The sequence below is a fragment of the Pleuronectes platessa genome, chromosome 21 (assembly GCF_947347685.1).
Source record: "Pleuronectes platessa chromosome 21, fPlePla1.1, whole genome shotgun sequence".
Taxonomy (NCBI): Eukaryota; Metazoa; Chordata; class Actinopteri; order Pleuronectiformes; family Pleuronectidae; genus Pleuronectes; species Pleuronectes platessa.
Window position 1 is genome coordinate 2,709,207 of NC_070646.1, and position 25,470 is coordinate 2,734,676.

At 46.2% G+C, this 25,470-nt stretch overlaps 1 protein-coding gene across 1 annotated transcript in view; it reads left to right on the forward strand.

Annotated features, from left to right (window-relative positions):
• LOC128427242 (glutamate receptor ionotropic, NMDA 2C-like) overlaps window positions 1-25,116 on the forward strand; it is a 30,455-nt gene extending 5,339 nt beyond the window's left edge. The window contains exons 3-15 of the mRNA XM_053414335.1: window positions 3,286-3,351; window positions 3,432-3,620; window positions 4,222-4,562; window positions 5,184-5,298; window positions 8,901-9,112; window positions 12,843-13,011; window positions 14,293-14,446; window positions 14,859-14,984; window positions 16,638-16,867; window positions 19,517-19,677; window positions 20,690-20,877; window positions 22,021-22,253; window positions 23,575-25,116. Coding sequence (XP_053270310.1) covers window positions 3,286-3,351; window positions 3,432-3,620; window positions 4,222-4,562; window positions 5,184-5,298; window positions 8,901-9,112; window positions 12,843-13,011; window positions 14,293-14,446; window positions 14,859-14,984; window positions 16,638-16,867; window positions 19,517-19,677; window positions 20,690-20,877; window positions 22,021-22,253; window positions 23,575-25,116 — 3,726 coding nt within the window. The remainder of the gene's footprint in view (window positions 1-3,285; window positions 3,352-3,431; window positions 3,621-4,221; window positions 4,563-5,183; window positions 5,299-8,900; window positions 9,113-12,842; window positions 13,012-14,292; window positions 14,447-14,858; window positions 14,985-16,637; window positions 16,868-19,516; window positions 19,678-20,689; window positions 20,878-22,020; window positions 22,254-23,574) is intronic.
• The last annotated feature ends 354 nt before the right edge of the window (window positions 25,117-25,470 follow it).

Genomic DNA, 25,470 nt, shown 5'->3' on the forward strand with positions numbered 1-25,470 from the left:
TTTCTCCAGTTGTCCTTCCGTACTCCCGGCTCCCCCCCCCCCCCCCTCACTTCTGACTCTCTCTTGGCCTCATGGTCCAGAAACCAGAAACTCCAGAAGCAGGTCACGAGGAGCCCAGAGCCGCCCGCGCTGTATTCCCACCTGAAACTGGTTTTCCACGCTGGGAATGAAATTGCGTTCGAGGCCAGGCAGCCTCCCGAGTTTCACAGCATGGTCCAGTAATTTCAATAAGGCACTCTGTTAAATTGCTAAAGCTGCGGCTTTTAATGTAGTTTCAGAAGTGATTTTTTTCCATTAAAGGTTATATATGGGGTGGGGGGGGTAAGACAGGAAGGCTTCTCTCCAGTTTAGAGCCTCACGAGCTGAGGTGGAGTTTAAAATGCTTTTTTCTAAGCAACTAAAAATATTGTTTCTATTTAAAGGGTCAAGTCACACAAACGCATATTTTTCAACTTGTCTTAAAATGAAGAACGATTTGGTTTGAGGTTTTGGTTTTGACATTAATATTGAAAGCGTTTTGCCCCCGACGTCAGTGCAGGAGAAGTGGGGGAGTTTTGTCCTCATCTTTCTAAACACAACTGGAGAAAAAGTACTGGAGTTACTTTCCATTACAGGAGTTTGGAACTTGAATAAAAGAGATTGAAGAATAGCATTGACGTTATTGATGCACCTCGGATCCACATGTGATCGAGCATCTGTGTCGGGGACCTGCTCCTGGTTCGACCGGCGCCAGTCCTTCCAGTGGGGGTCTGGGTTCAGTGCAGAGTTCTCCCAGTGAGAGGAGTGTGTGAGCAGCCACCGTGTCCACCATCTTCCTGTCACATTACCATACGCTCCTGCAGCAGGACTGCTAATTACGTGTGTGTGTGTGACAGCCGCATTGCCAAGGTGGTGAGAAGGCTGGGAAGTGAAGGTTGGGGGGGAGGAGGGGAGGCTGGGTACCTGTATGTATGTATGTATGTGTGTGTGTGTGTGTGTGTGCGTGTGTGTGTGTGTGTGTGTGTGTGTGTTTGAAGTTCAAAAAGAAGCAAATTTCCTGTCAATTCTTTTTTGATTTCACTCAGAAATTCTGAAATTTGACACATTTGCTGCTAATTAGAAAAATGATGAAACAAGTGATCAACATGTTATTTTCTATGTTTTAAAGCTTAGACCCAACTAATTGGATTTTAATGACGCAGCTCACCTCTCCTCCGTCACAGCAGCTGAAGTGGGACACCGGCTTTAACCCTGGACTTCCATCGCGGAGCCATTTTTTATTCATTCCCTGGCAGCCCGACATGGCTGTGTACACGCTCTTTTTATAGCTGTTCTGGTGCACAGCCCAGTCAGTGGTCTGCTGGAGGTTTGATCCCCCGGAGGTGAGTCTCCAACAAGCTTCTGCAGAGATAAAAAACGGTGAAAATTGAGTGAAGGAGAGTCAGGCTGTGATATTCCTGTGGTATTCCTCCGGCTGCACGGCTCCCGGGGGATTTGCAGAACTCTCTGAGCCGTGGGAGAGGGGAAGAGCAACAGGAAGAGGAGATGACAGTCAGTCGCCTCTGAGCCGAGGAGAGACGGAGACGATCCGAGACCTGCTCCCAAACGGCACTTTGACAGTTGAACACTATCTGCTCTCTCACTCTCTTCTGCGTGTTGACGTTTCACACAGCTCCCGTTCCTCGGATGTCGCTGCTCAGATTGGGGATGTGACAAAGAGAGAGGACGCCACATTACTCTGATCTTCACCCTCTTGCACCAGCTCGCTGTCCGTTACTGAGTCAAGTTTAGAATATTGCTCCTCGTGTTGAACCCGGCCCAGTGTTGCTCCTGATTACATCACAGGTCCTCTCATCCCTCACAGCGAAGTCAGGCCGCTTGGATCTTTCATCCATGCTGTTACTGCACAGGCCCCAGATCAGAAAAGGGCAGACGCACGGTTTGAATCTGCTGAAACAGTTTTCCAGCTTTTCTATTAATTCACATCTCACACACGTCAGTCTCAGCTGTCAATCATTATGTTTCACCCCATTTTTGCAGCATTAATTACCTAATTTACTTATATCATTAATTAATACCTTTGTCATTTGAAGGTTTCATGTTTAAATCCCTGTAAGAAATGTGTCTGACAGCTGCTCTGCTGACCTCCTTGTTATAATTGAACATTTCGCTTCTGTCCACATCTGATTGTTTCTCATCTTCCTCCCGTCCCTCCCTCACTCTTCCTCAATGGCCTACATTTTATGAATGATACTTGAAGGACATACAATGGCCTCTAATTCAAATGGCCCTATTATCTCTACATCTCACATGCGACGCACAAAAATACACATGGAAGTGTGTATGCAAATGCGTGGACACACAGCGTCGGACCACCCCTCCTTGACAGAACGAGAACAGCGGGACTGAGCGTTTGTAGTTCAGAGACATTTGTACCAGACTGTGGCTGGATATGGAAAATCAAAGCTCTTTTGTTAAATGTAAGAGGCTGTAAAAGTGCAAAATGAATAAATATCCACGGTGACTGCTCCACATACAACACACGACTCAGCATCTGAGTCTTTATCAGCTTAATGGGTTTATTGTGTGTTTCTGTCCCTCCCAGTCAAACCCTTTTGTGGTTTGGTGATTTCTAAACTTTCCAATCAGGCTCTTGGACGTCATCATAAACATGTCACAAAATCGCCAACTGGAAATATATGACATTGTTTAAAGATATCATGAATTCAAGTGTCCTCTGTCCAAGCTCATTTATAATTTACTTCTCTCTCTTCGCTCCATTTGTCTCTTCTTTTCAACCTAATTGGTTTAAGAGGCCGTTCCACTGTGTTGCCTGTGTGACTCTTAATGGAAACACTTTCACAAGTTATAGATGCTCTATTAATTGAGATCAAGTGATTAAGATTCAGTCTATTTCTGTTTAGGTTTCATGTGAATTAAACTATTCTGCAGCAGTGACAACGTTTTACTCTGTTGTGACAGAAACGCTGTTTTTACAGATCTTTGTTTTACTGATTCACTCAAGATATTTTTTTTCCTGAGCAGAGTTTATCTTCTCACAGACGAAGAACATTTCCTGACCCGAGTGCTCGTTCAGAACTCGTGATGTTTTCACAGAAGTGAAATGAAATATTTTCCTGCACTTTTTTGAGAAATAAAGTCCTACAATGACAAGAGAACATTTCAAAACCATTTTCACAGCAGAAGCGACAGCAGCACTGAAGTTGCTGGTGCGTCACCCATATTAGATTTCCTGAATGATTCATCAATAATGATCTCCGCCTGAATCCTCTTTACTTTTTACAGTCAGAGGGTTCCTCCTTCCTGCAGATGGGAGCGTCTCTGGAGCAGCAGATCCTCTGCATGTTCAAGGTACACAAATAAAAAACAACTGACGGTTAAACCTCATTCAAACAGTCGAGAGTCTCATCTAAACCAAATCCCTGTTTCAGATCATGGAGGAGTACGACTGGGGCGAGTTCGCGGTGATCACCAGCTTGATGCCGGGATACGACACCTTTGTGGATATAGTGGAGGCCTACACAGACACGTCCTATTTCCTGTGGAGGCTACAGGATATAGTGACCCTGGAAATGTCTGTTGGGTCAAATGATGCGAGGACAAAGCGCATGCTGCAGCAGGTCAGTGAGAAACACACAAAACCTTCAACAAAGCCGTTTTCAGTCAGGAACTCTGAAAAATATTTGGAGAATTGTTTCCATATGTTATCTGGAGTTTGTATTTTATTTACTAAGAACATGACGTATAATTTCTGCTGTGAAAAACACATGTTCTCACCTTCATCAGCATCTTCTACATGTGTTGCTCCTTCTTTTCAGATATTTGCATCTTTCGCGAAAACTCAATTAATACAATAAATGTATTATAAAGTTATCTATAAAGTTAATATATATCCAATTATGCAAACATACTATTATTTAGTTCAACAATATCTTCATATAACAATTTAACTTTATAACTTAATAACAGTGGCAGTTGTTGGGTTTTAATAATCAGTATAAAGTGATTTAAGAAGTATTTTGTGTAATCCGCTCTTTTGATTCACTGTTTTGTTTCTTTAACTTAGAGAAAACTTAAATCTGCATTTAGTAAACTTTACCCTCACTGAGTTTAGAGGAACATCTGGAGCTGCTGTCTCCTGATGGCCTCCAGTGCTGCTCCAGGTTCAGGTTCTATCTTCTCCGTGAGTCCCCACTGAGAGGTATCTACTTGCGTCTGCAGGTGGACTCTCAGGTCCTGATGGCGTATTGCTCCCACGACGAGGCTCAGTATCTGTTCAGTCAGGCAGCGGAGGTGGGCCTGCTGGGGCCGGGCTACATCTGGATCCTGCCCAGTTCGGCCGTGGGCAACCCCGACAGCCCTCCACCTGTCAGCTTCCCCATCGGCGTGATCGGCGTGATAACGGACCAGTGGAGGAAGAGCTTGCGGCAGAGGGTGAGGGAGGGAGTCGCCATCGTGGCCAAGGGGGCCGAAAGCTTCAAGAATCAGTACGGGTTCATTCCTGAGGGACACGGGGACTGCAGCAAGCCGGCGAAGCCCTCCAACAACAACACTCTGTTCAGGTGAGGCGTTACTCACAGACTGTTTCTACTTGAGGGATCCTCACTGATGCAGAGACACGAGAGCACAGCTTTAGATTTCACCTTTTTTTTGTTTGAAATGCAAACTTAATGCCACGGTTATCAAGTTATAAGGTTGGATTCATTATTCATGGGTGGGCCGAGACGACTCATCAGGCAGAAGCCACAACACAACCGCTAACACAACGAAAAGAGCAGAGTGACTCACTTCCACTGATGCTGTTGAGCATTCAAAAAAAGTTTGTGTTCTTCCCGTTGGAAGGAAAAGTTGTGTCGTCACTTTTGCGTTCCTGTTTTCTGTCAATGGGCTCGTGTGTGAGTCTGTCATGGACGTCAACAGACAGTGGAATCACTCAGTACTGACACGGTGCCCTCCACCAATCACCTGCCCCCGTCGTCCCCTGATGAACCACCTCCAGTCTCCCACGTTAGATTAAACCCAGCGGAGCTTTAGGTTTAATTAGGAGGTGATGATTACGTGTGTTTATCTTTGCACATGAATATGTAAATATGTGATGTTGAAGTAGACGTTTCTGTGATTACATGCGACAGTACTCCCCCCCCCCCCGTGTTTGAGAGTGTGTTTTCTTCTCTGGGCTGCAGGCACATGCTGAATGTGACGTGGGAACGGAGAGACCTGTCCTTCAACAACCAGGGCTTCCTCTCCCACCCCTCCATGATCATCATCGCCCTGGACAGGGAGCGACTCTGGGACAAGGTACGAGCTCCAGAGACACACTGACACAGCACAGTAACCTGAAGAGGGGCCAATGTATGAGCTGTTCTGAGGACAGCGTCATGTACCTGGGAGCGGCACGGTGGTGCAGTGGTTAGCCAGAAGGGTCCGGGTTTGAACCAGTTGGCCGACCGGGGCATTTCTGTGTGTGAAGTTTGCAGCGTAGACGGTTTATAAAAAGATGGACGACACGACTGCTCCACCTTGTCCACTCCATGTTAATTGATGGGACATGGACCAATCTAATTAGACACAGTACAGGTCAAACTATTATGTCTCAATCTAAGTTCAGTTTTGATTCGTTACTTTGTGTCATAAGAGCACGACATGATTGACAGCTCGGACTGACTCCTGATTGGTTGATGGCTTCTGTTCAAGCTCCATCTCCAAAGGCACAAAATGGTGAAGGTGTTCATCGGTTTCATGAAGAAGTGAAGGTGTCGTCCATCTTTATTCACAGTCTGTGGTTTCCATGTCCTCCCTGTGTCAGCTTCCTCCCACGTCCCGTGTAGATGTGGAACTTAGGTTCATTGAACACAACCTAGGTGGTTGTGTGTCTCTGTGTGTCTGTGTGTGTTTGTGTGTTCGTCTTATGATGGACTGACGACCTCTCCGTGCTGTAGCCAACCTCTCGCCCCTCAGCAGATAAGGAGTTATATAAATAATGGATGGATCACGTAGCTCATGAAGTATCTTACTCTCATTGTTCTCCCTCTGTGTCCTCAACTCTGGACTCTGATGATGTCGCTGGACTCAACAAGTTGTGCACACGTAAACATTTTTAAATGATTGATCTGAAAACAACAATGTGTGAGTTTCATGCTGGAGCCGCGTTCTTCTCTTAGTCTGGCTTCATCATCACCATGACGTGCAGACACACACACACACACACACACACACACACACACACCCCCTAACACATACCCACAAACTTATCAAAGCCCGAGGGTGTATTGAAAAAGTGCAACATCACAAAGAGACCTGAGCGTAATCTCACAGCTACAGTTGAACTCATTTATTTCTACCCTGGAAAAACCAACCTACTTTGTCAATGTCACCTCGCTGGCTGGTGTGTGTGTGTGTAAACCTGGTGTGTACCAACCTGGACATTGAGTTGTGCTGCAGTGGGCCTTTGTTTGTGTTTGTGTGTGGATGTTAAAGTCGAACTTAAAGCCGACATCTTTAAACACACACACACGTCATCCACGTGTTTTGTGTTCATGTCCAGGTGCGATGCAGCCGCACAACAGAACGAGTCACATCTCAACACGTGTCTGAATTCAGTGAATCTGCTTCTCAGTGTCATTACAGCTCGATCTGTCACAGCCTCCTCTTCTTCTCCTCTTCTTCTCCTCCTCCTCTTCTTCTCCTCTTCTTCTCCTCCTCCTCCTCCTCTTCTTCCTCTCGTCCTGTCGCTCGTCCGTGAAGATGACAGCTCGTGGCGTGCTCGCTCTTTTCAAGTCTTTCTCCTCCATTGTGACACCCTGACAATTTAACATGAGATCTTTCCCTGACGAGCGCTGCCGGGAGACACGTTGGACAGGAAAGTCCACAAATCTCTGCTCGGCCACTTCTCAGAGTTTCCCGTCTCCGTCCTCCTTAATTATTTTCCACCTGTAGAATAACCACAACAAGTTTGAAGCTGGATCTGTTATCTACATTATTTTGCCTCAATCCTTCACCGTTTGGCTTCTCTCTCGCCGAATCATCAGTTTCATTTCCAGCCGCGGTAAACAGCTGCTTTCAGCGAAATAGAAAAGTCTCCAGTAAAGTGACTGTGTGCTGCGTTCCCAGCACTAAAGAGCAGACGGGCAAAGTTAGAGACCAGCTGGGGACCAACCAGATGTTTGCCTTGTGGGCTGGAGGAGACCAAAACACAGTTAGAGGGAAAGTGGATATTAGTTTTTATTAATCACTGGTGGACAAAAGTGTGGATCCCAAATCTAATGCTACTGCTGCTCAGTGTTTGTAAATACGCAACTATTTGTTAATATATTTGAACGTTATTTTGGATGTGTGCGGTTTGAAGGAAACATGGATTTTGAAGTGTTTAAAGTGGAGCAATACCCAATCTGTTAAATAAGGGACCTTGATCCAATCCAGGTTCTTCATGAAGAATCACAAGAATAAAGACTAGTGACAAATACTGAAAACAAAATGATTTGAGAAAATCACCTTCAGCTTGTGGAGCCAAAAAAAGTCTTGTTCAATCCTCAGTCCTCTGATTCTGACTCCTCATTAATTCTCAGATAATAAAGCTGCTCTACACGAATCAACATTCCACAAAAACAACATTATATAATAAGTTTATTTCCTGTAGGATTTGGGGGAATTCCTGCATTTTAACAGAGCATCCAGAAATAAAACTAAAGAAGTTCTAGCTTCTTCCAGACAGTGATGTCTGAGTGACTTCCTCTGTGAGACACTAAGACGCATGAGAATCCCATAAGAGACGGACTGAAGTGATTGATCCCTACGACTTCATCGCCGTGATCCACAGATGGCGCCGAGGAAACAAATCACCCTCCTCCACATCACACTGTACCTTCGCCGCAGATTTGTAAACCATCCGTGTACGGCGAGGGGAAGAGCGTTATAGCGTTAGGGAGCCGAGGAACGAATCAGGAAGCGGCTGTGAGAAAGAGGTCTCATTAAACCGGCGAGGGAGCGAGTGTGGCGTGCAGTAAGTCAGAGCGGGCTGAGCTCAGTACGCCTCATTAGGCCGGGCCTGATGTGACAAACAGTCCTGCTCCTCACAGAGGGTTCCAGCTTAGTGCAGACTCCGATGGGATTATTCATTGTGTGATGTGAGATTCTGCAGCAATTCTGGTCAGAATTGGTTTCCCCCCTCCAACATTATAAAAACTCAATCTGTTACCCCCCCACCCCCCCCCCCCCCTAATAGTGTTTGCCGTGCCTGTGGCTCGTCGGCGTCACATTTTTCATTTTGCAGAAACTCTTCATCACACAAACCTTTTATTTTCATATTATCGAAGCAGCGAAGACAGAAAAAGTAAATCGCACTTAATCACTCGAACGGTTTTCATTTATGAACAGTGACATTTAAATCTGTTTCTTTAGCTGGACCGAAAAAAAGAAAAAAATTCATAATTGAATAATCAGTCAACAGAATGAACACGGATTGAAGGCAACACATGCTGGCATGTATTATTAATGTGATGCAGGCAGTTTGCACGTTGTATTAGTTTCTGGCTTTTCCCCCCCAATACGTCTAAGTCAAAGACTTTAGAGTCTCAGAGTGCATTAACAAACTCGCTCTTCATCTTCTAATCCTCTTCCTCCAGGTCAGCCAATGCAAATTCTCTTTTTTAACATAAAATTAACTAATGGTACTCAGCAGAGGGCACCCCCCCCCCCCCCAAGGGTTCCCTTTAATCCAATCAAGCTGCACCAAATTTCACACACTCATCACTCATAGATATCAACTCCCTGAGTAGTCCAAGACCAAACAGGGTAAGACAGACGTGGTTGACAGGAAGTAGAAGTCAAACATGTACATGAACTCTTTCTCTCTCTCTCTCTCTCCCCCCCCCCCCCCCCCCCCCCCCCCCTCTTGTCTGCAGGTGGGCACCTACTCTCGGGGGATCCTCCAGGTCCGCTACCCTGTCTGGCCTCGGTACGGCAGCTTCCTGGAGCAGGTGTCCGACGACCGGCACCTGACCGTGGCGACGCTGGAGGAGCATCCCTTCGTCATGGTGGAGAACGTGGACCCCGGCACCGGCACGTGCGTCCGCAACACGGTGCCCTGCAGGCGTCAGTCCAACCGCACAGAGAGGTACAACACAACACCACACAGTCGTCTTTAAACATCTGTACTCAGTCGCAGATGTTCACATCCAATTGTTGAAGTTTAACCAACCTCCACATCGTAGTTGCGATGACAGTGGCGTCAATCTGTTCGTTTATTTCTAATAAATATAAATTAAAAAGTCGGTTTGTGGCCCCAGATAAATTTTGATGAGGCCAAAACCCTGATATCAGTGGAGCTGATACCAGATATGACTCCGAGCTCATGATTGTCATTATTCAGCTGGAACAGCGACTGAATCCCGAAGGGGCCCGGATCTTTCTGTGTCTCACTGTCGTCATCAGCACTTCCACATTTACTCCTTCTCATCCGTAGCTCAATGTCCACATTATTCTAAGCATTTGTCTCTCTCGCCCTGTGTTTGCTCTTATTAATAAACAATCAATGAAAACATGTATTTCAAAGTCGAGCATCATTTTGGATGGAGCACAGAAAACCAGGTTTCCTACGGCTCGATGAGTGTTGACACATTTCAGATAATACCCAGCGCTGCACGCAGACATCTGCACCCTCCCTCTCCCGCTCCTCTGCCCTAGTTTAGTTCTGACTAGACACCGCAAACCTCCACACTTCATTAAACACAGAGTAATTGTGTGTGCCGAGTGTCTACGCACTTTAAAAACACACCTCTGGTGTCACACACAGATCGCAGCGTGGCAGACAACAACCATTACACAGCTATTAGCTCTGAGTCCCTACAACAGGGGCTCGCCAGGAATACACAACGTCTTCATCGTGTTCAAACAACCACGGAAAACAGAAATAGTGTTTAAATACTCAGTCGTGAGTTTAATGACGGAGGAGAGAAAGTATCAGCTCAGCTTTATTGTTCCAACTCTGACAAAACACACATTTTACAACATGGTCCTCAATTAGAATCCGTGGTTTGATCCCCGGCTCCTCCAGTCCACATGCAGAAGTGTCCTTGGGCAAGACACTGAAGACATACTGCCCCTGACAGGTTTGCTGACAGTGTGTGAAGAAGCACAGCATGTGGCAGCGCTGTGGGATTGTGTGTGACCGGGTGGGTGTGGCTGTTAAGAGGACGAGGAGACTAGAAAAGCATTAAATACATTTATTTATCGTTTGTACAATAACTTGATAACATTCAAAGTTGTGCGTCCTGAGAATAAAAATGAGAGCAGGACTAAATCACTCGGGGGCTTGAGTGTGTTTACATATTTTACTACCCTGCTCTATATACTGATATATTTAGGAGTTTGAGGTTTATTATTATTTAGCATAGAGGAAAATGAAATGTGTTGTTTTACTTGTACTTGTATATCATGTTATGATGATGCTCAGTGTTATGGCCTGAAAGTGCACCCAGTATGAACCATTAAAAAAACACACACGCAAACATCCCATTACATGTGTGTGCAGTAATAAAGGTCTGGTCTGTTAGTGTCTGCAAACATAGTTTAAAACTGGCTCGGAGAAAAGTAATAAAGAAAAGTGTGTGTGTGTGTGAGTGTGTGTGTGTGTGTGTGTGTGTGTGTGTGTGTGTGTGTGTGTGCTATGCAGATTGCAGAGCTGACTGTGGCTTGCACATTAATTACAGAGAGAGATATACAGTATGTAATGGTTGTTGTTGGGAGTAATGGCACATCGATTGCCAGTAAAGAAGATTTATTTGTCCACCATGAAGACATCTGTCTTAGCAGTGGACACAGTGATCCCCATCCCACCGTCTCCCTGCTCCTCTCTCACCGTCCCTCTCCGGCGGCCTTGTCCCATTTGGACGGTGTCCAGCAGAGACAGGGAGGAGGGAAGAGACAGAAGTCTGCAGCTTTAGAAATCTCTTAATCTCGCTGCAGCTTCTCCGCGGAGCAGATGTTTTACGTGATTAAAACTTTTTGTCTCGCTCATTAAAAACCTTTTCTTTGGACAGATGACGGCTTCTGTTGCCAGAGTCTGAGCTGATCCGGAGTCAGAGCCCCTCACTGAACAGTCACCTCCACTGCAGCTCGTTCAGCTCATTTAGTAAAAGATGGTAAAGCACAACGTGGAGGGACCAGATGGGGAATATCCACCAATTCAAAACAGTTATTATTGTTATTGTAATTACAGTAACATTATCTGTGATGCAATGATATTTTGTGCTTTGACAGAAAAATTACACACTGAGATCTTTTTAAATATAACGATAAATACTTTATTGATCCAAATGGAAACTTTGTTTAGTGGTTTAAATATTTGAGCCTTATTCTGTTGTTTTTCTATGAATGTAAATATGATGAACTATTAGGCCAAAAGTATGTGGACAAGCGTCTTGTCTTAAAGCTTTTATCAGAATATTGATCTTATAAAATCCGTGATCATGTTCACTAACAACACTTTCTTACATCCTATGCTCACATTTTTGAAATTGTATTTTTCGATGGGCACAAAAGAACTTCCCAGTGCTTCCCTCATCATTCTGGTTTTGATGGTTTCCTTTCCTCTCGACCTCCGTTCCCTCCGACCTCCTCGCTCGCCCTCTCCGGTCCAACTCCCTCACCAACACACTGCACAACACAACTGCTGCTAATCCCTCAGAGGAATCCTGTGCTGTGCGTGTGCATGTGTTTGTGTGCGGGACGGACAGACACGGCCCAGTTTGAGTGTTGAATGCGATTTCAATGTGTGTGTGTGTGTGTGTGTGTGCATTGTTAGTGGAGTGTGAATAATGGCGACAGGTGGCCGGCTCCAGCAGTCCCATGAAAGCAACAAGCTGCTCAAAGACACGTGGAATGCGTCTAAAATTAATGCTCACACTTCTAAAACATAGTCAATGTTAATTACCGGTTTGTCTATTTTCCATTCAGTCTCCTGCTCATTTATTCACGCAGCAAATTCTCTCTTTATTATTTGTTGGCTCTGGTGCTGTGTCATTGACACACACACACACACACACACACACACACAGACACACACAGACACACACAGACGCACACACACACACTGTGACTCAGCCCTCGTAGGGTTTATTTTTCAGGAACTTCATTTTCCGTCTCTCAGCTTTTTTCATTCTGCATCTTCAGATCTAGAATCTGTCGGTCAGGGTCCGGTAGCTTCTGTTTTTCTGTTTCTAGTTTCACCAGTCACATTTGAGCTGTGGTTTCCAGTAGGTATAGACTAAACCAGGCAGAACACACTGAGCAAAATGCCTCAGCTATCGGCTATATGTCAAATATTGGCCTTTACACCAACAGGCCATTGGGCTCTGAGAATTTCTTTCTCTCTGCTTTTAACTTCCACCGCTTTTCTCCTTTTCTGTTAATTCTATTATTTTTCACCATTTCCAGTCGTCTGTCGTCTTCTTCTACACCCCATTAAGTAGCGAGGCCACACGGAGGAAGAGTGTGTCCCTCAAACGCCGCACAACTTAATGGCCTTTGATTAGAGGCCATCACAGTCACTCAACCGCTCGCCGTGGGCCTTGTCCAGCTGCCTGTGTGTGTGTGTGTATCCTCGTCCGTGTCCCTGAAAGACACCTTCTGAACAGGTATTGATTTGAGCTAATGAACCGGCCGTCGCCTGCCCTTCACTTGGTGCGTGAGCCCGCGACCATTTAGCAATCGCTCCGTGAAACCAAGTGAAACAACAGCTTCAGTTTGCTGATAAGCTTCAAACGGCAGCTGCCAGCCGAGGGTTGTTTTTTTTGGATCGCAAGAAGAAACTGAGTGACTCTTTCCTTCTCATCCTTTTTCCACAGCTTTACCGGCCAGTCGGAGTCCTACATCAAACTGTGCTGTAAGGGCTTCTGCATAGACATCCTGAAGAAGCTGTCCCGCACCATCAAGTTCTCCTACGACCTCTACCTGGTCACCAACGGGAAACACGGCAAGCTGGTGCGTGGGACCTGGAACGGCATGATCGGGGAGGTGAGTGTATTCAAAACAGGAGAAATCCCCTGAACGCAGCAGCGGTGTTAATTTCTCCCCTGGACTTCTACTGACACTTATTAGGGCAAGGTGATTTAAAACTCAAATCTAAAATAAATGTGGCTTTGGGCGACGGCATGACCTCATTACGGGAAGTAAGTAAAGGTAAGTTCATTCCCCCCGATACAGCAGGGAATGTTCACCCACAGTTTATTCGGAACAAAATAAAAGTTAATTTACATTTATATTTAAAAACTTGACAAATCTTTGGGCCATTAGAAACAGAACAAAGTTTTTAACGAAAACTAAAAGACTTTATTTAATACTGCATGATGCCCCACAGTTATTAACGTCCAGGCCGTCACGCCCCCCCCAAACAAAGCCAGGCAGGAAGTGGTTGACCAATCAGAACAGAGTAAGCCAGTGGGCCTTAAAGAGACATGAACTAAAACCCTTTCAGACAGTATTCTTATGAATAATACTTCTGATAGTGAAATATAGTGTAATTGTGTCACCAGCCCCTCAAAGCAGGACTTGTGCAGATGTAGCTTCTCACCTGTGGATGATGGTGCTGGTGTCACATCCAGTGACAAGAACCACGCTGCTCGGCCCAGAGAGTCAGTCTTTGGGTCTTTGATGGATTTGTATCTAGGTCAGTGGCCATGCATATACATACGGGGCTAACGCTCACTTTCTCTGCCACTCTCCTACACGGCGAGCCACATCAAACACAGCTGCATCTGAAAGTGAGATGCCCTGAACAGGTGTTCCTCTGGAGAGAGTTCTTTGCTTGTGTTTCCATGCCTGCAGGCGCTCTGCTCTGGGAATGTATCTCGCTCTCGCTCTTTGTGTATGTGTGTGTGTGTGTGTGTGTGTGTGTGTTTACTACATCTGCGAGGAAAGACGGCTTCGAGATAAACAAAATTCCTGCTTTTCAGAAACGCCACCTTGAGTGGGAGCACTCCTGGGCTGCAGCCTTCTCGCTCAGATGATGTGACAAATACCCCCCCCCCCCCCCCCCCCATTTGTCTGTGCACACAGCCATTATTAGAGTCGTGGCTTCTTGTACAGCACAAAGCGTTTGCCGCATTCAGAGAGGATTGTTCATGAATTCCACAGTTTGCTCTCTTTTCAGTGAAGCACAGACGTCCTGCGGGAAGTCCTGTTGAGTCAAAATAATCCCATTCCGGTCTCTTTAAGAACAGTGCGGAACAAATGCAGAATAAATACATGAAATTAGTTTTTTTTTTGCTCTACTTTATCTCCTCTTCCCTCTCTCAGGTTGTGTACAGACGAGCTGACATGGCCATCGGCTCCCTCACCATCAACGAGGAGCGCTCGGAGATCATCGACTTCTCGGTTCCGTTCGTGGAGACGGGCATCAGCGTCATGGTCGCCCGCAGCAATGGGACGGTTTCTCCATCTGCCTTTCTGGGTAAGAACAAAAAAACAACAACTGCAGTGGTCGCCATGTTGCCTCCTCTCAGGATGGCCTACTTAGGCGAGTTCTGTCTCGGCAGCAGCTTCAGGAAACTTCCCATTAAGCTTTTATCCCACTGATAACTGTGGCCTACAACTAAATCCCCTCACACACCTTAATCCCCCTTTTCCCCAAAACCCCCAAACAACAGGATTCAGCACAAACTGAACGCTGCAACTTCCTTCTTCTCACTGTTTCTCCTGCTATCCTCCGACCACACATGGTGACCTCCATCACACGCAGAGGTTCGGAAGCAGAAGGTACAAAAAGAGACTTACTTACATATTTTTCGTTTATTCCTCCTCCTCCTCCTCCTCCTCCTCCTCCTCCTCCTCCTCCTCCTCCTCCTCCTCCTCCCCCCCCTCAGAGCCCTACAGCCCAGCAGTGTGGGTCATGATGTTCGTGATGTGCCTGACCGTTGTGGCGGTGACGGTTTTCGTGTTCGAGTACCTCAGCCCAGTTGGCTACAATCGCAGTTTGGTGAGGGCCAAAGGTGAGTGTGACACTTTCACTGGTGGAATTCCTCCGTCCTGATTGGATGCAGCACAGAAGAGGCCAATAAAGTTCATTTTTACCCACGTTTTCATATTTATTTAGTTAATCCCACATGTACACACATATCTGCTGCTGTTTTAAGTGTAATATGACATGGGTATATTTAGTCTTCTGTATTTCTTGACTCTAAATATATCCACGGCTGTGAGATGAAAAAAGAAATCAAGAGGACATAGTTAGTTTGGATCTAAGGAGGCTTTGTCTCGGTGGGTCTGCGTGTGGTCCACTAGCATCCGGCCCCGTCTGCACGACCTGTGACGCCAAGAGTTCCTCAGCAGGATTTTGGGGGGAGAAGGCTAATCAATCCCAGAATGCAACGCTGACAGAGCGGGCCTTGTCTCCAGGTCCGAAAGGTCATTTTCCTGTTTTAATTAGCATTCGTCGCCGCGCTAATCGAAGTGTGATTGATGGCGGCGGCACCCGTCGTCGCTGCACATGAGCAGCGGTGGCAGAGAGCGATGGAAACGGGCCGAGGCCGGGGAATTGTGATGTTGTTTGGAAGTTTGCAGAAGGGCACGAGGTAGAAGGTGAATACTTTCACCGTGAGAGGTGGACATGTTTCATCTGGTGATGGATTTAAAACCATGTGACAGTTATTACATGTAGAGCAGGTGAAGTTTGTGATCACTCACACACTTATGGATTGTTTTGGGGTTCAGTTTCAAAGGACACTTGGGAAGGTGGAATGGATCAAAGCCGGGGATCAGACTGTCTAGGAAGTGGACGACCCGCTTTCCTGTCAGACCCACAATCTGATATACGTTGTTCTTTATTTTCCAATGGTTTCCAACATCTCTATGATATTGTTCTTTCTACTCTCAAAACTCTTACATTGTCCTTACTGGGTTTTATTTCCATTTTATTTTGTAGAGCACTTTGAGCTGCATTTCAAATAATGAAATGTTTGTTATCATAAGATGTTAAATGTAATTTCAGGAAAAGCAGCTGCAGGAATCACGACCTCTGTCCATCAGGAGAAAATAATGAAATAACTAATTTTGTATCAGATCCAAAAACTCTGTGGTCGGATCGGTCGGTAAAACATTGGACACGAAACGCAGCTGCTTACTTTCAATTTCCCACCACGAGTCATTATCGGCTTCATTTTAAAACTGGCCGTCCCAAATGTCCCTAAACTTAACCGAACCCTGGCACCCGCGTGGAAACCTTGGCTCTGGCAGCTCTGCGTTAAATGTGTTTTCGTCTCTGCTGGATTCAGACTTCAAACAAACTCTGCACATTTAGTCTGAAAGCTCCAAGTCTCCTGATTCTATCTGAGCAAAGCACTTTAGGATCCTCATATCACTGCAACAGCTGGTGACACAGAATTGGTTCAGACTCGACAACTGCAGACCTTATGTTCCCGGCTCTTCTGCCAGGAAACACAAGAAGAGAAGAGGAGAAAAGGGAAAATTTTGTGAAATTTAAAATAGGGCTATATTGTCAGAGTGGGTTGTTTGACCAGAGGGAGTTTGTGGATCTGTACCATTGGGTCAGAATCCCTTGTACTCATTTGGTTGATCATTTCTACACAATTTGTGGTTTCCCTGGGAGTGGTCATCATGTCTCTCTCATCCCTTCACTTCCTCAGATCCTGGAGGTCCAACCTTCACCATCGGGAAATCCGTGTGGCTCCTGTGGGGTATCGTCTTCAACAACTCTGTCCCCATCGAGAACCCCAAGGGAACCACCAGTAAGATCATGGTCCTGGTGTGGGCCTTCTTCGCCGTCATCTTCCTGGCGTCCTACACCGCCAACCTGGCTGCCTTCATGATCCAGGAGCAATATATCGACACGGTGTCCGGCCTCTCCGACAAGAAGGTAAGAGACTGAACAGACAATAACGTCAGGGTCGTTACGAGACGGGGCCGCCAGTGAAAGTGTCCCTCCGTCCTCGTCTCCGCATCGACTCACAAGCCATGAAAGGAGGAGACAAAAGACAGGAAGTCTTGAAAGGACTCGTGCTATGAACGTGTCTGTCCTTTCCCCATCAGCGGGGAGCCCAGGGGCATGAGTGACGAATCAATTGCGTCCTTCTGTCAATACAGATGGTGTCTGAGTCCCCGACTTGTCCTGTGAGTGTTTTGGTCCGTCCATCAATATCCCCCCTGTGCTGTCTCCCATCGCTCGTCTCACAGAAACAAGATCGCAAAATGTCAAAGGACTAAAAAACAGCCAGGAATTTGTCATACTCTTGACTGCATGTGTGTGTGTGTCTGGTGTGTGTGTGTGTGTGTGTGCGCACAGAGACACACACTCATCGTGGAATCAGGGCCTCAGAGGAGCTTTACAAGAAAGCATTTCATTCCTCACAGATCGTGAAAAAAAACCACTCGCAGGCAGGGATCAGCCGAGCCACCTCAGTGATCTACGCTCGTATTAACCGACTGTATTAACTTTATGCAGATGCATCATGTCCCCCAGCGTCAAAGAAGGGACTAATATAAATAACCACACAGCCTCAGATGCTCCCTCTTCCCTGAGATCCTACACAGCCGAGGATTAGGTGGGTTTAGGGTCGTGGGCTGGCTGGGTTCACATCCTGCAGGTTTAAAGGATCACGCCTGCTGGTCGTCTGTTTTATTCTCATTGTCGATAAACGCCAGAACCAACCATGTGTTTCTATAGATAGTTCTTTTTTTTCATTCACTCTCCTGCACTCGATTGTGGCGCAAAAGTAATAATCAGTCATATTGCGACCTGAATCTTAGTAGACCTGAGGAGAATGAAAAAAATCATTTGGTTTTTATGTTTCTATTATAATATAATTTGTCCTCAGCCCTCAGCTGAGCTCAACTCATTCTACAAATACACTTGAGCATTTAATTGACATCAATTAACTGGAAGAGTACTAATTGGCAACAAGTGTCATGATATAGTGACGCATTTACTTTATATTACTGTACTTAATTACATTTTTCGTGTATCTCTACTTTACTTAAGTAGATTTACTTTCAGGTACTTCTCACTTTTACCCCCCTGCCTGCGTATATCATCAAATATCTGCACTTTGTACTCCGCTACATCTTTACAATGCGTTACACGTTCACATAGTTTTTCATATTTTTAACTACGCTCTGCAAGTGATATTACTTTTAGAAGTACAGTATATGTTAAAACAAGTACCTATTAACTTTGTCTCAAGTAGAACAGTTCCTCAAACTGAAACTTTATTCAACTTTAAAAGACATTGGACAGTGGAAATCGTCCACTAATCAGATTATCGACAGAACCTCTTGGCTCCCGGCAGCGGAGGAATATTAACGTTGACTAATAACTGTGTCAGTGTGAGAACTGCTCATCTGAACTGTTCATTTCTAACCTCTGAGACGCTTTTGTTCAAACAGCTGCGTGTGATTATATTAGCACGCTCACATTTCGATTGGCCCATTCATTTGCGCTCGGCTCGAAAGGTCGTCGGCGTACCGGTGATGAATGGCTCTTTCCTGTTTACGGTTTAATTGAACTCGAACAGACGAGTTTCTGCTTCATCCGGCGTCGAGGCGTCGGGTTGAAGTGGATCAGCAGCGGCTCTGAGCGGCGACATGATTCAGAGTGACGCGTGTGGACTCATGTCAGGTTTAATCAAACCGAGGTGAGTGAGTGGCGTCCGGCTCGTTTCTGAAGGATTGAGCTTCGGCCGACGATCCGATCAGATTTGAGGATAAAAAATGAAATGAGTGGAAAATGGATTTCGTTTAACTGAGTAGATCCTCGTCCTCTTTACTCTCTTCTGCCTCTTCTTCATTCTGGTTCCGCTCTTCTCCTCTTTTTACAATTTCTCTTCTTGGGTTTCTTTCATGTTTCACTCTCTCCTCTTTCCTATTTCCTGTCCTGTCTTCTCCTCTTTTCTCCTCTTGTTTCCTTTCCTTCCTTGTCTTTTTATCTATTCTTACTCTTCTCTCATTTCTTTTCCCAACTTTTCATTCCCTTTTTTCTTGTTTGCTTTCTTTTCCTATTTTGTCTTCATGGTTCCTTGCTCCCTTTTCTTTATCTTCTCCATCCCTCACTTTTCATTTTGTCTCTCCTCTCTTGTCCCTTTCCCTCCACTTGTCTTCCCTCGTTTCCCCACCTTTATTTTCATCCTTTCTCTCCTCTTCTCATTTCCTCTCTCCTCATTCCTTTCTTTGCCGTTCTTCTCTTGTTTTATTCTCCTGCTTCATTTCCTTTTCGTCTTCCTTTCTCCTCCCTTTGTCCTACTCCTCTCATTTTTTTCTCTCCTCATTCATTTTCTACTCTTTTGCTTTATTTCCCCGTCTCTTCCTCTTTCTGTCGTCTCCTCCGTTCCTCCCATCTCCCCCTATTCTGCTCTCCCTCCCTTCAGTCTCTTTTCCTCTCTTTCTGTTTTCTCCTCACTCCCTTCTCTCTCTCCTCTCCTGCTGTACCTCCCTCTACTCTCCCGTCTTCTCATCTTCTCATATCTCCTCCCCCTCTCCCTTTCCTCACCCCCACCTCTCTCTCTCCCTACAGTTCCAGAAGCCTCACGAGCATTACCCTCCCTTTCGCTTCGGGACGGTCCCCAACGGGAGCACGGAGAGGAACATCCGCAGCAACTATCCCGACATGCACATGCACATGATGAAGTACAACCAGAAGGGGGTGGAGGAAGCACTCGAAAGCCTCAAAACCGGGTACAGTCCACTTGTATACGTATAACACAATCAAATATGAGGTCATTTGGATCATAATGTGGATGATTCAGCAGAGACTTTTATGCTTTTTGTGATGTTGCAGCTATTTCTGTATCGGGCCGATGTGACAGGTGTATTTTTAGATGAAAAAAGTCTTGTGTTGTGTTAATTTGTATAGAAACGTGCTGTCAAACATCTCAACTCCTCAAAGAACAAAACTCAAACACATCTGAAGAGCTGCAACAGTGACTTTGCACATTTTCAACTCAAAATCCATAAATTGTTTCCGTGTGGTATTTTTGAAACTCGTCCGGAGTCTTTAATCCATCAACGTGATCATTTTGCCACTTTTATTTTTAGTCGAGCTAACCGCGTGGCCCGGTGGACGTCAGCGGTGGTGGATTGATCTCCTTTAAAAGACCGTCATGGTCACCAGATGATGAACACCACCTCAGGGCGTCTGCAGCTATAAACCAGTTCAATTTGAGATGTTTTTAAGACCATTTTTATTCCACTTGAAATTGAATTTATATCCAAAAGTGAAAATACACATTCACCTCCTTTAGAGTCCACCACCTTCATCTCCATGGTCCCAAGTTTGAAAGACTTTGAAAACAAAGTGCAGTTTGAGCTTCATAGGAACTTCCAGGAACCGGCTTTAACCGGCATGAGACCTCGTGTTTCTCAGGCCACTTATCATTAAACTTGCATGTCCATAAATTAGCTAACAGGATAGGAAGGCCTCAGTTTAATGCATAAACTTAACCAGAAGTAGACCAGCGACACAGCACATCTGGGAACCAATAATCATTTGGAGAAGAGACATTTCCATGGTGAACTTTGGGAGACAAAACAATTAAGAACCTATCCAATCTAAGTTTAGGACAATTTAATTATCTTCAATCCCTGTTATTTGTAAAGTTTGTATTTTAAGACTTTTTCTAAACTCTTCCTTGTCCTTAACTCTGGATATAAGGTCTCTGATTTGATCTAATGATTTATTTGCTCGCAGGAAGCTGGACGCCTTCATCTACGACGCTGCCGTTCTGAACTACATGGCCGGGAAGGACGAGGGCTGCAAGCTGGTGACCATCGGCAGCGGCAAAGTGTTTGCCACCACGGGATACGGCATCGCGCTGCAGAAGGACTCCCGCTGGAAACGGCTCATTGACCTGGCGCTGCTGCAGTTCCTCGGAGATGGTGGGTGGGCAGTGGGCACCTAAACAAACCCAACACAATATAGAACCCACGGTTTTATCTGCGTGTGTTTGTTCCCGTTTCACCGTATGAGTGCTGCATCAGCAGGGAAGTGATGTCACAGAGAAGAGTTAATATCCTGCAGAACCACACAGGGAGTGTTAGTGGTATGACTATTTCTACAACACACTCACAAACACACACACATCCCACCGAGCTCCACAAACACACTCACAATGACGGCCGCCCCGGTGAGGACTTAATACCCTCTGTCCTCTGAGAGATTAAGACCAACCCACACACAGACACACTCACCCTGAGCTCTCTGTGATGATATAATAAATAGTGTGTTTATGGTTGACATACGGTGAAAGAGAGATAAAATGGCTGCGTTCTCCCAGAGGCCTCCTGGGAGAACGCAGCTCAAGAGGTGGCCACCTGTTCACAGACCTTCAGGAGAAGCTTTGGCTAATGGAGATGTGTTAACTGTAAATTCTCCTCATTCAAAACGAGCTTTATCGGCATTTAACACGTGAATAAAGATGAAGAATAAAAAAAATGGAATTCTAATGTTTAGAACGACTCAAAGAGGTCAAAGGTCAATGCTGCAATGACATCACAGGGCAACATTTTGCCTTCTGAACGCAGCATCTCAGGAACGCCTGAAGGTAACTCTTTCATACTTGGACCAAATATTCACTTGGTCTCACAGATGAGCTGATTACGTTTTGGTGTTTTTAAGGTCAATGGTCAAAAACAGAGTGACCTCAAAAAACAAGTTTTGGGTCACTTGAACGAGATAACTGCCTCTATGGAATATCTTCAAATTTTGATGGTTTTTCACTTATATTCAAAGTAAAATAAATATTATAGAGGCTGAAACTACACTTGTCGGCAGAGGCGTGAAACACAAAGGTGATTCTTGTACTTCAGCCCCTGCAAGCACTTTATATCTGAACTTAAATTTGGTTTATTGTCAGCACCTGAACCACAGTCGTAGTTTCTCCTTCCACTCCACAACACATCCAAAACAACAGATGGCTGTGCAGGACTGGTTCTGTCTGATTGGATTTGTCCTCTCATTCTCTCTGTGTCTTCTCTTCCCCCCCCCCCCCCCCCCCATGTTCTTTTCCTACGTCCCCACAGGAGACACCCAGCGCTTGGAGACGGTGTGGTTATCGGGCATCTGCCAGAACGAGAAGAACGAGGTGATGAGCAGCAAGCTGGACATCGACAACATGGCGGGCGTCTTCTACATGCTGCTGGTGGCCATGGGCCTCAGCCTGCTGGTGTTCGCCTGGGAACACCTGCTCTACTGGAAGCTGAGACACTCCCTCCACAAGTCTCACAAGCTTGACTGTCTGTTGGGCATCAGCAGGGTGAGACTTCACAATAAGTCAATCCATTACATTTTATTTGTACAGCTCATATTCACAAATCCAGAGGGTGTTTATTATTTATGAATCCTTGTTTAGCCCGATTGCTGATTGCTTGGTTTATGGAGGTGATTTGGAAAATTTGCTTCACTGGATTTCACATTGATTATTTATTAAAGTGACTGATTGGCCGGCTGTAATTGGATTAGTTGAATAACAGCTTTGATGAGTGATTGAAAGATTGGTTGAATGTTTTGACTTTAAGCTGCTGTTTGGTGCTTTTTCCCATTTAAAATGCAGCTTTTAATAAAGTGGCTTTAATGTGATGAGGTAAGATGGACGTGCATGTAATTACATAGTATCCTTGCAGGGCTTTATTATTAAATTAGCTAAAACGGCACTGCATTCTTAGTAGAGGGGAGAGAAAGAGAGGAGGGATGAGAGAAAGACAAGAGGCACTAATTCTGCTGTTTACTCAGCATTTAACTTTGATTGCTTAATGCTCGTCCCCAGATGCTGTTGTTTTGGGAGCGTGGGCACTGAGGCAAAGAGCTGAGGCTGAAGCTACAGCCAGGGAAACGTCCATGGTCACCACCCTCTCAGCTCAATTACTGTGTAATTACACTATTGTGCCTGGATCTGGGTTTTATCAGATTAACGGCTAAATGGCGATCTGATCATTAATCCGTACGGGGGGGGCCCCAAGGGCCAAATTAAATTTGCCTCTTTCAGGATCCCTCAGTGAACAGAAAGCAGTCCTGGGATTTGGCTCAGTTTGTCCGTGCAGTCGGAGATGATTTTTTGTGCGGGGGGGGGGGGGGGTTACGGCGCATGTGTCCATGTGCGTTTATTGGGGCAATCCTCTCAGCTTAAACTGTTTTGCTTTGAGTCCCAGGAGAATGAATAATGAATTTGTGATACAGTGAGATATAAATTAAATCAGTTTTTTTTCTTCATTTTACCCGCCCATGGGATTTTTATTAGTTGGGAATTTGATCATCGATTTGAAATGCACAAAATCTCGTCTGTGCAATTTTACCCTATGGGACCAGTCGGTTGATTTAAGACTAAGCAGTTTGTAGTTAAGTCTAATTTAAATGCAAATATGAATTCATAGTCTTCTCCTCCTTTTCTTTAACTTTTCCATTTTCGTCCGACACGTGATCGTCATTGACACGCTCACTCGCTCTCGGTGGATACCCTGAATAGTTTCCTGCTGTGTTTACTCATGGGCTCACTAGTTTTTACTTGGGGACTGGCAGGAGAAACTCTAACTGACTCTCTTTATGTTTTTCATTCTCTGTGCAATTCCTCTGTCTCTCAGGGTATTTACAGTTGTTACAACGGAGTAGAGGAAACGGGGCGTTCTTCCGGTATGGCCAAACCTGACCTGACCTCCAACTACGCTCAAGCCAACATGCTGAAGATGCTTCGTACTGCCAAAGATCTGGTCTCCACTGCCAATGTGGAGAGCTCCCTGGACAATGCCACCAAGACGATAGAACACTTGAGCCGTCATGGCGGCAGCTTGCCTCTTCGTGTGCCACAGATCTCCACTGAGTCCGTACCTGGAGGATTTGCGTATATAACTGAGAATCACTCCTCCCTCCCGCAGCGCTCGCTCACCCCACCTCTGGTAGCTGTTACCTCTCTGAAGCAGCATAGGAGCATGAGGCCCACGCCGCTGCGCTACACCCTCCCGACTCGCTCTACTCCCTGTCTGTATGACCGTCAACTTCCTGTTTCCAGCCTCAGCAACCCCCACTTGGCCGTCGGTGAGCCCCTCCCTCATCAACACCCACACCATTACCAGACCACCGGGCGACTTTACGTAGACTCTCACTCGCCGTTTGTCCCCTATGGTGATCTACAACTACCCGACATCTACGCCTCCCACTCGGTCGCCTCGCCTCAGAACCAGCATGTCCCAGTCGGCCTCACCCGACGGAAAAGGAGGTCCAAGAGTTTCCAGTGTGAGGAGGAGGAGTTGGAGAGGAGGAAACACAGGGACCAGGAAATGAACAACCAAAGTCCTGTCTGTATGAGCGAGCTGAAAGTCAACCACCTCCAAGAAAACCACCTCTCTGCTGCCAGCGCTGAAAGCATATACACAGGGGAGGGTGTGGGTCCTCGGGTGGAGAACTACGGCTCCTGGCCGCCAGAGGACCTCATGCTGAGAGGGAGACGCAGGCACCGCCGCCCTTCTTTCCTCAAAGCCACGTGGGGCAGCGAGCAAATCCGCCAGCTCGACGAATCCCAGTCGTCCCTCTCCAGCCAGTCACCTTCCACCCTGCCAGACCTGTTCCCATGCATTCTCACACCAACCACGCCCGCCAAGGCCTCCAACCCCGCCCACCTTCGAAACAACCTGTGCCTCTCACGGAACCAGGCCTACCTCCACATCAGGCAGGACCAGAGGAGGCCCACTGGCCGTAAGGGCCAGAGGCTGCGCTACTCCCACTCCGCCCACCTGCCCACGTATGGAGAAGCAGTGCGACATGGGACTGGTTTTGGACGAGGGATGGTGCGGAGGGCTACCAGCTTGCTCAGCAGACAGTACGCCCACTACCTGAACTCATATCCAGGACTACCCCTCTACCATGGTCCACTGGACCTACAGCACCACAGCCAGGCTTCCAGCAACCCCAGCCCAGTGTGCCAGCTGTTGGCATGTGGTGGCGGGCGATGTGGGGCCCAGCGGGCACTGCTTTACCAGGACAGCGTATATGGGGGCTACGGGGTCTATCAGGGGTCCCAGACTGGTTTAGAGGCACAGGGATGCCAGGGAGCGGGGGGCCAGCCTGCAGGGAGCCCCTGTGTTCTCCGACCCTGGCGACGGGTGTCCAGCCTGGAGTCCGAGGTCTGATAGGAAAACAAAAGGACTTCATAAGATGGATGCTGTGGATTTCCTGTGGATGAGACCACTATGGAGAGGGTGTAGTGGTTTGATTATTGAAAGAGGGAAAAAATTATGACTTGAAGTAAGTGGTCATTTTCTGTGACTATAGGTAAAAAAAAAAGTTTGGGTCTGCACATTTGACAGAAGCTGAGGATGGGCGAGGACCACACTGGTGTTAGTCATCCTCCAGAGAGCTGTGGGAAGCTGGAGCTGGCACGTTTCACTCGCCGCTTTCCTACGACATCGCTTCTGTGTTTTTTCCTGTGCTTTAATGTGCACCAAGATTTACAACAGTCCACGGTGTTGGCGCATGGTCTGTGT